Genomic DNA, 14,572 nt, shown 5'->3' on the forward strand with positions numbered 1-14,572 from the left:
CAGGCGGGATTTCTCACTTTGCCAGTAAGTGAGTTCTTCTCGGGCTTCTTTTGCCTGGCGGGCTGTCTCACTCTGCAGCCGAGTGAGTTCATCTTGGGCTTCTTGTGCCTGGCGCTCTTTCTCACTTCGCAACCGAGTGAGTTCATCTTGGGCTCCTTGTGCCTGGCGCTCTTTCTCACTTCGCAACCGAGTGAGTTCATCTTGGGCTCTTCGTGCCTGAATTTCAGCCTTGCGCTGATAGAGCAGGGCAATTTGCCCCAGAATGTCTGGGATGGAGCGCGATGGCTTCCCAGTGGGGTCATTAACATAGCTGACCAGCTCCTCGAGCTTTGCCTCGCACGTGTCGAGGCGGTAGGCACTCAGTGTCTCTCTGTCATTTAAGGAGAGACGGATGAGTCCTGCGACCGCATCCTGCAGGGCTGCGTCGCATGGACTTTGGGGAGCTTCTGCTCCTTGTGCACTGGGACCCTGGTTACTCATTGCGCACTGAGAATTTACACCTGTGGGTCGACTGTGTTGGCGAATTATGTTGTGGGCTGCTGCTGATGCACAGGTGAGAGTAAACCTGTGACTTACAAACCTATGGGTTTCTACTAATCGCTCACAATTACAACCCTTAAATGTTAGTGAGGTGGGTTGAGCACCTCAGTGAGCACTAGTCGTGTTACCGTGTTAATTTCCCTCACACTTGGATAACTTCTACTGTTAGCAAGCGGTAGTCACAAAGACAACATGCTACTACTTATCACACACTGTAACTGTTTACCAATTACCTCTGGCTTTACTTGGCAGTACTATAACACCTCCACTCTAATAGGTGGGCTCTGGAGAATGCTGTTCAAAGCAGATTCAACTGTACAGTTCAGTGTTGTTTGTGTACAAAATTTGTGACAAAAGAAGCTTTGCTGGTTTATCAGGGCCTCACACGGGGCGTCATTTATGTAGGGGATTTACATAAGGGTTTGGTAATTGACAATAATTATTAAATATTAATAACTAATAAGCAGGTTAACTAAGTATTAATTATTAAATTCAATAGAGAAACTAATAACATTAGGATTAACGGTATTAGCTAATAATTACTAGAAGGAAGAATAGTTATGTTATTAATCAAAGTGAATTAATTAACAATATAACTGCGGGGCACCACCCTGAAATCAGGGATCAATGACCAAACAATTAGTCTCGATTATAGAATTCTCTTATGGAGTAGAAAAATCAATCAAATATGAAGGCGTGAAGTCGAGCACAAACCCTGATAACCAGCTTTAGCGTCACAATAGAATGCACACAAACAACCACAGAACAACTACTTTAGTTCAAGGGTATTTATTAAAAGAAAATCATAGATAGTACACACCAAAGTCACAGGAATTCAGATCAATAAACAGTCCAGACATACACTCTAAATAACTTAGAATGAGCATATGGTGGGTGTATGTGCGTGTATGTGTATGTGTGTGTGTGTGTGTGTGTGTGTGTGTGGGTGTGTGTGTGTGTGTGTAGGCTATGCGTATGTATAGGCTTATGCGTATGTGTAGGCTATGGGCGTGTGTGTGTGTGTGTGTGTGTGTGTGTATGTATGTGTGGTATAGCCTAAGAGGGACACACTCAAGTTATAGGAATTCAGGGGAATACACAATCCAGCAGATATACACTTTCAATGGCTTAGGAGGCGCATATGGTAGGTGTATGGATGTGTGTGTGTAGGCTATGCGTGTGTGTAGGCTAGGTGTGTGTGTGTGTGAGTGCGGTCTAGGTGTGTGTGTGTGTGTATATGTATGTGGGCGTGTGTGTGTGTGTGTGTGTGTGTGGCCTAAGAGGAAGAGGGGGAGGCGTCGAGTGACGTCGGATGGCGTCGCGAGTGGCGCGCTCGTTTGAGTGAGACAATGGACACGGTGTGGCTGTCCCCACGTGTTTCTCAGGTATATACACAATGGCTGCAGCCACGCCGCCCACACAAATCACTCTAATACGAACCCTCGTGTCGAAACGCTCGTGTTTATGGCGGGGTCCCTAAAGGAGGCCCGCTGTGTTAGGTAGGTGGGTATCTGTGTGTGGGTGTGTGTGTGTGCGTATGTGTGTGGTGTATCTGCGTACGTGCGCGCGTGTGTAAGTTAGTAGGGAGAGAGAAAGGAGAGAGAGAGAGAGAAAGGATAACGACGGCAAAAGTAGACCGATTGGTCACGTTAGTCTAAGATGAACTCAATCCCACATGCAGCACTACAGTGAAGGCAACAGAACTAACGCCCAGGTGTCCTCACTGATTCTCTGGCGCTGATATGGAGAGTTGTGTTCATACGTGACTAACTGTCTAGTTACAATAACAAATAAGCATACAGCAAAATCAACATAATCAACATAACCGGACGCGGCGGTCCTCAAAGATATGCAACACAAATTCACGCTAGTTCTAGTCTCTGCCCAGACAAAAGCTCTCTTACTTTGGATAGAAGCGTGCTTGCCGACGCGATAGATCCGTCGATCTGATGGCGTGCGGCGCGGCTGTAGCGTCCTACAGCGGAACAAACGAGTCGTCCTCTGGAAGGGTGGCAGAGAGGAGGACCGGTGGAGTTAACTCTGGACGGCGGAGTCCGACGTCGTCTCGTGAAGAAAGGCGGCTCTCACGACTGCGGCAGAGGTGGGGAAGAGGGAGCGGCGATTGCTCGGAGGTCTTCCCCAGGATCCAGGTGGTTCAGAAAAAAGAACTTGGGGCAGTATGCTCGTCCAGCAAGCTAACGGCGGCCCAGGTCTTGAGTTCAAACGTTTGATGTGCTCCCTTTAGAGTAACTAGTTGCGCGAAGCTGGAGCTCCTTGCGGTACTTCGTTACACGGGAAAAAGCCTGGAGCGGCGCGTCGCCGCAGCACTTAAGCCTTCGGTGACGTCACAGGGGTTTCCGGGGCTTCCGCCAGGTACTGACCAATGGGAGGCCAGAGTTTGAACGTCTGGCTGGAATCAAACCTAGATGTGATTTAACGGCCGTTGTCTGCTGTCGCGCATTCCTTGTCCCCTGCTGGTTTTATGGTCCTTTGTTTGAGAACATGTGGGTGAGGTCCCAACATATATATACATATATATATATATATATATATTACATCATATTACAAGTGCAACAAATGATATGACACATAATAAGAACACTTACCAGTTGTGACAGTTCAGTAGGGATAGCAAGGGCTGACTGAACAGAATGTGTGGACTCACGCACAGGCTGTAAAATGTAATACAAAAAGGTGATTATAAGAAGGCAATAAATTGGACTTCATCGTATTGCATAATTATTAATTAGCATCATAATTCTATAATTAATACCAGTTGTTGTTCAGGTGCTGTGGAAACAGCAGGACCAGGAGAGGACTGGAGAGAGGTGGGAGTTGGAGTGGGAGCTGAGCTGGTGGTGACAGGGGCTGGATCAGACAGGTCCAGCAGCTCCACAGTGGGGTCTAGCCCACTTTCCTCAAAACCCTCATCTTCCAGCTCCTCCTCAGTGCCTACATCTTCAAGCAGTGCCTCAGTTTCCTCTGAGTCAGGATGTACATCCTGCAAGGCCTTTCCCGTCTGGCTGTACAAGTAGTCGATGCCAAGAAGCTCACCTGAGACAGGTGGGATAACAATAGTGGGTGAAAAATTCACTTTCAGTGCAATAAAAAGATTACACTGAATAGTGAATACAGCAAATAGCTACATCGGGATGAAAAAATATAGTTACCAGTGTAAACAGCAGGTGGCTGAAAAGACGGGACAATGTGCCTTCCAAAGACCTTGACACTGAGGGTGTTAACACAGTGAACAAGGTCTCCAGAGTAACTCAGCAGTGGGGCAGACTTGACTGCTAGGGATGCAGCTTCTCGGTCCTGGTTCCACCTGTTTAGTCCTTCTAAGAGGTACAGCTGGAAATTCAGGCTGTTGGCACTCGTTCCTTAAGATAGAAGAAAAGTAAACACAATGATACATTTATTTCTTGTGTTTGGTCATCTGTAATTTATTAATTGTGCCACTGTTTCCAGGATAATGGTACATAACACGCAACAGTAGTGCGATGTTAAAGAATCTTTCTGATGAACAATGATTCATACTGACCTGGAATGAACCTGTTCACATGCAGGTGAAAGGACTCCAGTGATGTGGACCCTCTGGCACACCTGTAGTTTGGCAGGACAATGCCTGCCTTGGTGGTGGTGCCAGTCTGCGTGTAAAGAAGCACCCCTGGTTCGTCCTGTATGCACTTAATGTGCCTCTGTTGGACTTCCCAGATGTGCCTCATCCTTTCCTGGTCCAACAGAGGAACACCGAGAAAGTCCCTGCCCTTTGCACCCATCAGTTCATTGAGCAGCTGCTCAATCATGACAACTGTCTGCCGCTCTCCTCTTGTCTGCCTCCGGCAGTGCAGTGCCAGCTCGTCTTTTGTGATGTTGTGATCAACGAGCGCATCAGTGATGCCAGGGACACCTTCCTGTCTCAGCTGCTCCCGCTTGGCCTGACGCAGCAAGGCAACATCTCCTCTGTCCCACTCGAAGATGCAGGCTGACAGCTTCGCCATGAAGACAGGGTACAGAGGATGAGCATCCTTTGTACACCCAGATGCCAGTCGCCGCATGAAATGATAGATGTCCAACTTGACAATCAGGTTGGGCCACCCACCAAATCTCTCCTTTAATTTTGTCTGCCCTCTGTCTTCTCGACAACAGTCACAGTCGACGTAAAGCAGCTGAGGTGGAGCCACACCGGCATCACTGTACCTGGAGATAAGGCCAGTTGCCATTCTGTCCAGGGCAGGACCCTCCTGAGCAGACAGGACACTGATTAGGATTTGCCCTCTCTCATTGCTTACAGATGTAAGCCAAAGGGCAGTTCCCTTAGCAACGCCTGAGAGCTTCTTGGTGATCTACAATGACACAGAAAACACAGTGAATTCAAATAAATAAATAGTTAAATATGAGCACCAGGGTAATAATTATGTATTTATTTATGTATGTATTTACTGTACTTTACACCATTAGCAGTTAAAAATTCTTACCTTCTTTGTGGAGTCCATTTTTAGGATGCTGCCAAAGGTAGATGTTATGCTGGCTTTGATGTGGTCCAGCCTGCTCAAAATGTCGCGTCCATAAACAGCAAGCATCCATCTGTGTGTTGGAACATCCACAGGCTCAGGAGGATCCTGGAATTTCACTGGGAAAAGGCTTGGCCTAGCGGCAAAGTCAGAGCACACTCCAAGGTACCGGCAGAGACGCTTTAGCCATTCCTCGCTGTGGTTCTCCTTCAGCTGTCTTACCAAGCGAGTGGGACTGTTACCTAGTGTCCTCTCCCTCAGGAAACGGATCACCCGCACATCACAAGCGAATCTGTATAAAATAAAGGGAACGAGAGACCGAATGAGACAAACATTAAAACCTTCTAAATTCTTGATATCAAACTAAGTCAAATTGATTTACATATACTTACTTTCGAGTCAGAATCAATCTGAACTCCAGCCTGTGTGCCAAGTCCAGCTGGTCCAAGATCGTCTTGCTGGATGAGAGATAGGTTGTCTTGCAACCAGCTGAACTGCACCAGAGCGTCTCGGTTACCATCAGGTAATACCTGTCCACATCCAAAACGTGGCGGGCTCTCTTGTGAGCACCATAGCTTGTGAGCTGTGTGCCACAAGCAGGACAGGACAGCCTGACCTTCCACAGGTGGTATGGCATCCACACGAGAAGCCGGTGGTGGAAAAAACGCTCAGGAGTGGGGACTTGGTGGTAAATAAGAGACGGCTCTGGTGGATCGTACCATAGTTTCAGATCCGTGCGCAGGCGCTGGTTTTTTCCACAAGGCTGCTGAAATCCACTTCTGATCCTGAAGTGGTATGGTCTTCAGCAACTTTGTCGGCAGCCAGGCAGAATCTGAAACCTTTTCAGCCAATGTCGAGGTGAGAGGAGCTGAGGGGGCTCCAGAGGAGACACAGGCGGAGGTGGCAGATACCACTTGCTATTTTATGAAAGATAAAATAAAATACGTTAAGTTGAATACATAACAATCGACTCAAGAGCAGTTCCTGTTTCAAGTGTAGTAGAATATCTTCTTACAGCTGTAGCAGTGGAGGGCAGAATGGGAGAAGCTGGGCTATATACAGGAACAGGAGAGGGAGGAAGAGACAGAGGAGAAACGGTCTGCAGAAGCATCTTGGGACTGCGGCCAGTTGGTGACACTATTCTTTTTGTGGGGCTTGTGATGGGGCTAAATACATCAGAGGTCTGAGGGAATAAAGGCACAGGTCACAATAAAGGATAACCATAGATGATAATGAATGAATGTATCTATCATTATTGGTATAGCAGTCAATAAACCAAATCATTTAAACATGAAATGAGTGCATGAAAGTACCACTATAGTAACTGCTACATGAAAACAATAACAGTGTACCAGTGTATATTTTTTAAATCAACTCAAATCTATGTTCTCTTTACATTACCTTAGACTGAGGTGAATGCTTCCCAGCCAAACTTAGGTTTGGCTTTAACATGGCACCATGAGAGCCACCAAACCGTGGCTTTGTAAACTGAAAAAAAAGAAAGAAAAAAAAAAGACCTTAACTTGGGCTTTGTACATTTTATATAGTTGAGTATATTATTATTAATAATATTTATACTATAAATATCAGAACAAGTAAATCCTCATTACTTACTGATGCCAAAGACAAAATGGGCCTTCTAGGTGCACCACTAGTTGTTGTACTAGAGACATCCTTTGGTGGTGGAGCTGCAGGTGAGGGTCCTGGCTGCGTAGGTGGTGGTGGAGCTGCAGGTGAGGGTCCTGGCTGCATAGGTGGTGGTGGAGCTGCAGGTGAGGGTCCTGGCTGCGTAGGTGGTGGTGGAGCTGCAGGTGAGGGTCCTGGCTGCGGGGTCGCAGCAGATGAAGGCCCTGACTGCTGTGACACTGTACATGATGTTCCTGGATGCACTGAGACAGGGAGCGAACTGGAAGGCTACACATTCACAGAGAAGATAAAAAAAAATGTAATACAACAGAATTCAACACCAGCACAACATAATTGTATGAGAGACTTCACATACCTTCTTTGCGTGGAAACCACAGCTGCAGCTCTGTGCACCTCCAAACAGTAACATCTGTCCCCTCTTCTGCATTGGGCATTTCTCAATCTGTATTAAAGTTTGACAGCGAATAAGAAGGTGTTCCCTTTAAATATGTCATAGCTTTACATTTAATACACATATCACTCTGTCCAGGACAGGTTTACCTTCAGATATAGATCATGCCACTTCTTTTGCCGAGGTGCTGGTCTGTTTCCTGCCTCAGAGGGCCAAACACCTAAGGCAGCAAATCTCTGCAGGCGGGATAGCCACTCTGCATCCCCCATTGCCCTGTGTTTTTTTTGTTTGGAAGCCATCTGCCATTAACAGGAAAAGGATGTTATCATATTTATACCAAAACAGATATTTGCTCATAACACAAATATGGACAATGTACACACTTTCTAACTCATTAATACACATGTTTGTGCACACACACAAGGTCTTACTTGTATAGTACAGTCACAAACAAACAGCTAATTATAAACAAATAGCAGTAGCCTACATATTATATATTTATGACAACAGAAGTGAATATTACACAGATTTAATTCATACCGTAGCTAACTAGTACTAGTAGCAGCGGTGCATATTGAAGACGGTTACATTCGGTTACAACAGAAGTGAATACTACCGGTAGACAGATTTAATTCGTACTGTAGCTTATTATTAACTTGTAGCAGTGCATATTCAAGACTTCTGTGACAACAGAAGTGAATACTATACAGATTTCATTCATACTGTTAATGCTAGAAGTACATAAAAATATACTCTGACCGTCCGTATACTGATCTCGTACTAATAAGCAGTACTAGTGGGGCAGATAACTGCAAATTACAGGAGGAATCGTTCACTTCTGGAAACAAGCACCAAAATTGGCACACATACTCCTTGGGGATTGCTCTTTTGATAAAACCCATTAGCCACCTAAAATTTATACATGGCGGCCATTTTTCAAGATGGCCGCCATTGAATATACAGTAATATGGCATTTCGGAATACAATCGCAAAGACTTGTCCTATTTGAATGATCTTGGTGTCAAATATTACATTTTTCACTATGTAGAATCCAAATTTGGACCCATGGACTTACTCACTTGCTTCCTTGTACCATATATCAGTCCTGGAATCCTAATATTTTGCTAAATTCGAGGTTCATGTTACGTCTGACTCGGCTAAAATGCATGGTAGTGGATATCATAGTAGTGTTAGAGGTTTAGTATGTGTAGCATCTTCCTGGGGTGTTGTGTGGTGTAGTGGTTAGAGCAGGCACCCCATGTACAGAGGCACAGTTCTCGCTGTAGTCGGCCCCGGTTCGAATCCCATGTCGGGTGCCATTTATTGCGTGTTATTCACCCTCTCTCTGCCCCCTGTTTCCTGTCTCTCTCAACTGTACAATCCATACAGGCATAAATGCCACCACACCCCACCCTCCAAATTTTTTTTTTTCCTATACTAGGTTTCCAAGCTGGACATGACATGATGCGGTGTGTGTAAGCCCCCACATACTCGGTGCACAGTGTAGCCTACTTGACTCAATGCGGACTCAATGCGGACCTGCAAAGCTCAATTTTTACGATCACACGGAAGCTGTAAAAAGTATGAAAAAAAAGTATGCGTACTCGGGTGTCACACAATAGACTTCTCAGCAGTAAATCTTCACATCAACCTGTTTTCAATGAGACACCGTACACTCAACTATGAAACCTCAAACTTCTGCGAACAGTGCTTGCGGAGTCCGCGGAAGTTTGAGATACATATACAGATCGCACAGGATTTAAAATGATACTGGAAGAACGATCGGACTAGGTGGAAGTTATATATTATTATTTTCCGAACCTACTTCCAAAGCTACTTAACATCACCCCCCCCACCCCCCACCCCTTTCTTATTCCCTCTTCTGTACTCTATCAACCTCCTCATTCTGTTTTTATTTCCCTCGTCTTTACTTTATCAACCTCCTCATTCTCTGTTTTATTTTCAATAAACTTGCTCAACACCCCCTCTTGTAACCCTACCCCCCAATCTCCAGTTTGTTCTGTCCCAGCTTGTGTGTTTGTTTGTTTTGTAACCACCCTTCGTCTCATATGGTTTTGTATATGTCTAACTGTCTGTGTAACTGTTTTGTAATGTGTGTTTAAATGTGCATTAAAAAAAAAAAATTCCGAACCTCGTCGTATCCCATACCTTATTGTACATGATTGTGCATTGTGCAAGGTGGTAAAAGGATAACCCCTCTGCCTTCATTAACTGAATACAGATAATTATCATACTGTGATACCTTGATTACCATTCATCAAGATGGCAAATACAGATCCTGGACCGTCTAAATTCCGGACTGACTGGAGCAAGTGTTGTCTTTGCCAGAAGAAGAATAGTGAAGAGCTCAAGTCACCACGTGCACAACAACCACAACAACATGATGGCTACACTATGATTGCGACTAATATTCCCCTCTTTCACGCAATTAATGAGATGCCTATTGTTCTGGATCCAGCCAGACTTGATGATGGTGGTGGCATTGAAGAAACTCTGAGGAGGAACAAGGCACAGTATCACCACAGTTGTCGCCATATGTTCAACAACACGAAATTGGAGAGAGCGACAAAAAGAAGAGCAGAGAGTGCTCAGCCAGTGGAAAGCCAGACCAAGCTGCGTAGAACCAGCCCTAAAGGCCAAATGTGTTTCATTTGTGACAAAGAAGCCCCATCCTCTGAACTCACAAGACAAGCTATGACGATGAATATCAATAAGAGAGTTAATGAATGTGCCAAAACTTTAAATGATGGAAAACTTCTTGCGAGACTCAGTGGTGGAGATGCTATTGCACAGGAGTTCCAATACCATATTGCATGCTTGATAGACCTGTACAATAGAGAGAGGTCATACCTCAGAGCCACCAAGAGACTGGAACAGGAACGTGCACCCGAAGAGGATGCCCACCCACAGGCATTCTCAGAGCTAGTCACATATCTAGTAGAGACCACCAGATCTGGTGAGGGTCCTGCAGTCTTCCGACTTGCAGACATAGTTCACCTGTATGCCCAGCGCCTGGAACAGCTGGGTGTTGATGCACCTGCTGTCAACTCCACAAGACTGAAGGAAAAACTGCTGTCAGAAATACCTGAGTTGGAAGCTCACAAGCAGGGAAGGGATGTTCTTCTGGCTTTCCAGAAAGATGTGGGCTTTGTCTTGTCTGAAGCCTCTGACTATTATAGTGAAGCTGTTATCCTTGGAAAAGCAGCTAACATTTTGCGAAGACATATGCTGGACCACAAGTCCACATTTGATGGAACCTTCCATGAGGGGTGCATCGAGGAGTCCATTCCACTCACTCTTCTTCAGTTTGTGGCCATGCTTGAACACGGAGCGGACATCAAATCTCAACTGAGATTTGGCACATCAAAGACAGATCTAGCAATTGCTCAGCTACTTCAGTACAACTGCTGTGCGAGGTACAAAGAAGGAGCTGCAACTCACAGACACTCCAAAGACAGAGAGACCCCATTCCCTGTGTACATGGGGATGTCCATCTACACAAAGACCAGAAAGAGAAAGTTGGTGGAAATGCTTAATGAGCATGGCATCAGCATTTCATACGACAGGGTGCTAGAGATATCTGCACAGCTAGGAGATGCAACAGTCAGCAAGTACGTGGAGGATGGGGTGGTCTGTCCACCAGTTCTGCGAAAAGGGCTGTTCACCACATCAGCCATGGACAACATAGACCACAATCCCACTGCAACAACAGCGACTACTTCTTTCCATGGAACCAGCGTCTCTGTTTTCCAGCACCCAACTAAAGAAAACAAAGGTGAAGAGCGTGGACAGCTGAAGTTCAGAGAGGAGAAAGTGAAGACAGTTCCAGAACTTCCAGACTCCTTCACCAATGTCTGGCCCACCTTCTTCACCAAGAAGAAACCCTCTCCTCCCCAGGGTGGTGTGACACACCCAGACACCAGTCTGCTGAGGCCACAACTGGCAATGGAGTACGAGTGGCTGGAGAAAGTCACTGTGACAGATGGGCCAGTAGATGTCACTTGGTCAGCCAACCATGCTTCACAGAGGAGAGGAAAGCCATTTGAGGTCAGCATTACATCACTTTTGCCTCTGCTTCGAGATCAAGCCCACTCAGTTGCTACAGTCAAGCATGTGATGGATAAAATCAAGGATATAGTGACATTACTGAACCCCGGTCAGGTGCCAGTCATTGCTGCTGACCAGCCAATATATGCGGTAGCCAAGCAGGTCCAGTGGCACTGGCCTGAAATCTATGGTGAGGACAAGTTCGTCATAATGTTCGGAGGCTTGCATATTGAAATGGCAGCACTGAGGTCCATTGGAAGTCTACTCCAGGGCAGTGGTTGGACAGGAGCCCTCTTGGAGGCAGGGATAGCATCTCCTGGGACAGCAGATTCATTTCTGACAGCTTCAAACATCACTAGGACACGACAGATGCACCAGATAACAGCATGCAGTCTGTACAAGCTTCTGAAGGAAGCCCACGCGGACTACTTGAAAGAGACAGATGAACAATCCGAAGAGGTACCTAGCTTCGAAGTTTGGTGTGAGCAGCGCAAACTGCAAAGTCCCCAGTTTCATTTCTGGTATATGGTGCTGTCAATGGAACTGGTGATCCTCTTGTTGATCAGATCATTCAGGGAAGCCAACTTCTTCTTGTACTGTCAGTCACTGGCTGAGCTGATACCGTACTTCTTTGCAAACAACAATGTAAACTATGCACGGTGGCTTCCAATCCACTACAGAGACATGATGACCCTGGGACAGAAGCATCCTCAGCTGGCTCAGGAGTTCCAGAGTGGAAACTTTGTTGTACACAAATCGAGCCGACAGTTCTCAGCAATGGCTATTGACCAAGCTCACGAACAGGCCAATGCTGTCATCAAGGCAGACGGGGGTGCAATCAGCGTGACTGAAGACCCATCAGCACTGAGAAGATGGATGATAGCTGGTCCTGAAGTCAGCCACTTGGTTGCACAGTATGAGGCAGCATGTGGGACCAAAGAGGGTACTGAACATACCGGCCACCATGAGGAGACAGAACGAGCACAAAGAGTATTCATTGAGAAAGTAGAAAAGCTCTCACAAGCCATGAGAGATATGGGCAATCCCTTCCAGGAGGAGAGTCAGGACTTGCTTTCACTTGATACAAGGGATATTGCTCACCCCACTAACGCTGAGTTGATTGGCACACACCTTGAGAAAGGCAAGGTCCGTTTCCAGGAGTTTATGAAGGGACTGGAAGGGGAGGAACAATCCACCTTCTATGAACCAATCAAGAAGAATAGGGTTAACTTCTTCCGACAGGTACCAGCCACTGCTGACTCTTCAAAGCAAAAAGTGCTGAAGGAAGACTGTCAGCTGTTCTCCAAGCTGTTCATATCATGCCAGAGCAGAGAGTGTGACTTGAAGGAGTTCTTCCGTCATGAGAACCAGTCACATCCTGCTGCCCTCAGTGATGGTGGAAAGCTCCACACCTGTCTGAAATCCCACCTCACTACCATTCTTGAGAGCCAAGTTACCATCCCTGAGACAGAGCCATACGCCGACACTATCATCATTGATGGTGCTGCGTTGGTGAACAGTCTGCCCCCACGGAGTTCAAAGACGTTTGAAGAGTACGCAATGCTCGATGTCCTTCCTACAATACAAGCATACTCTAACAAGTACAAGAGAACAGACATTGTGTTTGATGTTTACCGGCCATCTAGTCTGAAAGCTGAAACTAGATCAAAGCGAGGGCATGGTGTGAGACGCAGGGTGACAGGTTCGGGCAAAATTCCCTCAAAATGGCAAAACTTCCTGAGAGAAAATGACAACAAAGCCGAACTGTTCAACTTTCTGGCTGATGAGATAGCATGTGTGGCCACGGCAAATGTGGTAATTGTGACCAAGGAAGAAGATGCTGTCAGCAACCACACTATCAATCTGGCTGGGGTGGCACCATGCAGTCATGAAGAAGCTGACACACGGATCTTTGTGCACGCCAGGCATGCAACAGAAGCAGGCAGTAAGGTCATCATGGTCAAAGCCAACGACACAGATGTTGTCGTCATCGCAGTCAGTGTTCTGCAAGCACTTCAGGACCTCGGTCTGGAGCAGTTGTGGATTGCCTTTGGCCAAAGACAGAACCTGAGGTGGGTTCCTGTACATGACTTGTGTTCCACTCTTGCAGAAAAGAGCAAAGGGATGCTCTTCTTTCATGCCTTCACTGGCTGCGATGTCATTTCATCATTCCGTGGCAAAGGGAAGAAGTCTGCATGGCAAACGTGGGATGTTTTTGATGAGGCTTCCAGAGTATTCATCAAACTTAGCCAGTACCCACCGGTGGTGGATGAAGAAGACCTGAAGACCCTGGAGAAGTTTGTGGTCATCATGTATGACAGATCCAGCACTGCTGAAGGTGTAAATGATGCAAGATTGGACATGTTTGCACGGAAGCAGAGGCCATATGAGGCCATTCCTCCAACCAAATCAGCACTGAAGCAGCATGTGAAGCGTGCTGCCTACCAGGCAGGCTGCATCTGGAGTCAGTCAATAGTACGTCAACCAGAAGACCAGACTCCTGCCAACTGGGGCTGGACCAAGAAAGGAGATCTGTGGCAGATTGTTTGGACAGAGCTCCCACCCATTGCAGAGAGTTGCCGGCAGCTGACCAAGTGCGGATGCAAGTCAGAATGCTGCAGCAGTCGGTGTAAATGCTACTGCTTTGGTCTTACCTGCACAGCACTGTGCAGCTGCAGATGCGAGGTTTAGAAGCATTGTAGTAGGCCTACTAATCCAGGCAGAAAAGCACTAAGTGAAAAACAAGTATAAGCCTACTGCCTACATGTAAACCCCCCCCCCCCCCCCCCCCCCAAAAAAAAAAAAACCCCAAAAAAACCTTAAAAAAAAAAAAAATTAAAAAGGAAAAGACAAAAAAAACCCTGCCTCGATGGGATCATCACCTTAACGTGGTGGGGCAGTTTGCACGTCTCCATGACCCCTAGAGCTATGTCGGTGGGAGTCTTGTACTCCTGGTAGGGTTACCCAAGCCGAACAGGTCGAAGAGTAGAGACTAGACAAAGAGTGATCCCCTGTCACTTTTACTACATGTAATCTACAGTAGATGCTAGGCTTACTAGACAGCACTGATAAATGGTACACACACACTGCATTGTGACATGTCCAGTGTGGAAACCTAGTACAGGAAGATGCTACTAAACCTCTAACACTACTATGATATCCACTACCATGCATTTTAGCCGAGTCAGACGTAACATGAACCTCGAATTTAGCAAAATATTAGGATTCCAGGACTGATATATGGTACAAGGAAGCCAGTGAGTAAGTCCATGGGTCCAAATTTGGATTCTACATAGTGAAAAATGTAATATTTGACACCAAGATCATTCAAATAGGACAAGTCTTTGCGATTGTATTCCGAAATGCCATATTACTGTATATTCAATGGCGGCCATCTTGAAAAATGGCCGCC

The 14,572-nt window shown here is 46.2% G+C and overlaps 1 protein-coding gene and 2 long non-coding RNA genes across 4 annotated transcripts; all 3 read right to left on the minus strand.

Annotated features, from left to right (window-relative positions):
- Window positions 1-2,624: 2,624 nt before the first annotated feature.
- LOC146985393 (uncharacterized) lies at window positions 2,625-4,541 on the minus strand. Its single transcript, XM_085780429.1, has 4 exons — window positions 4,082-4,541; window positions 3,711-3,920; window positions 3,314-3,594; window positions 2,625-2,735 (listed from the first exon to the last, which is right to left on the minus strand). Exons 1-4 carry the CDS (start codon window positions 4,539-4,541, stop codon window positions 2,625-2,627), a joined length of 1,062 nt encoding a protein of 353 aa, XP_085636555.1.
- A 205-nt stretch (window positions 4,542-4,746) lies between these two features.
- LOC146985394 (uncharacterized) lies at window positions 4,747-5,742 on the minus strand. 2 transcript variants are annotated; one of them, XR_015036055.1, is made up of 3 exons: window positions 5,447-5,742; window positions 5,019-5,088; window positions 4,747-4,886 (listed from the first exon to the last, which is right to left on the minus strand). It is a non-coding gene; the product is annotated as an uncharacterized LOC146985394 (long non-coding RNA). The 2 variants fall into 2 exon arrangements; XR_015036056.1 differs by having other exon boundaries at window positions 5,019-5,346.
- Window positions 5,743-6,827: 1,085 nt separating this feature from the next.
- Window positions 6,828-7,328, minus strand: LOC146985395 (uncharacterized). Its single transcript, XR_015036057.1, has 3 exons — window positions 7,242-7,328; window positions 7,057-7,143; window positions 6,828-6,968 (listed from the first exon to the last, which is right to left on the minus strand). It is a non-coding gene; the product is annotated as an uncharacterized LOC146985395 (long non-coding RNA).
- Window positions 7,329-14,572: the final 7,244 nt, after the last annotated feature.

This window comes from Trachurus japonicus, chromosome 6 (genome assembly GCF_045865225.1).
Source record: "Trachurus japonicus isolate A0001 chromosome 6, Traja_1.0".
Lineage (NCBI taxonomy): Eukaryota > Metazoa > Chordata > Actinopteri > Carangiformes > Carangidae > Trachurus > Trachurus japonicus.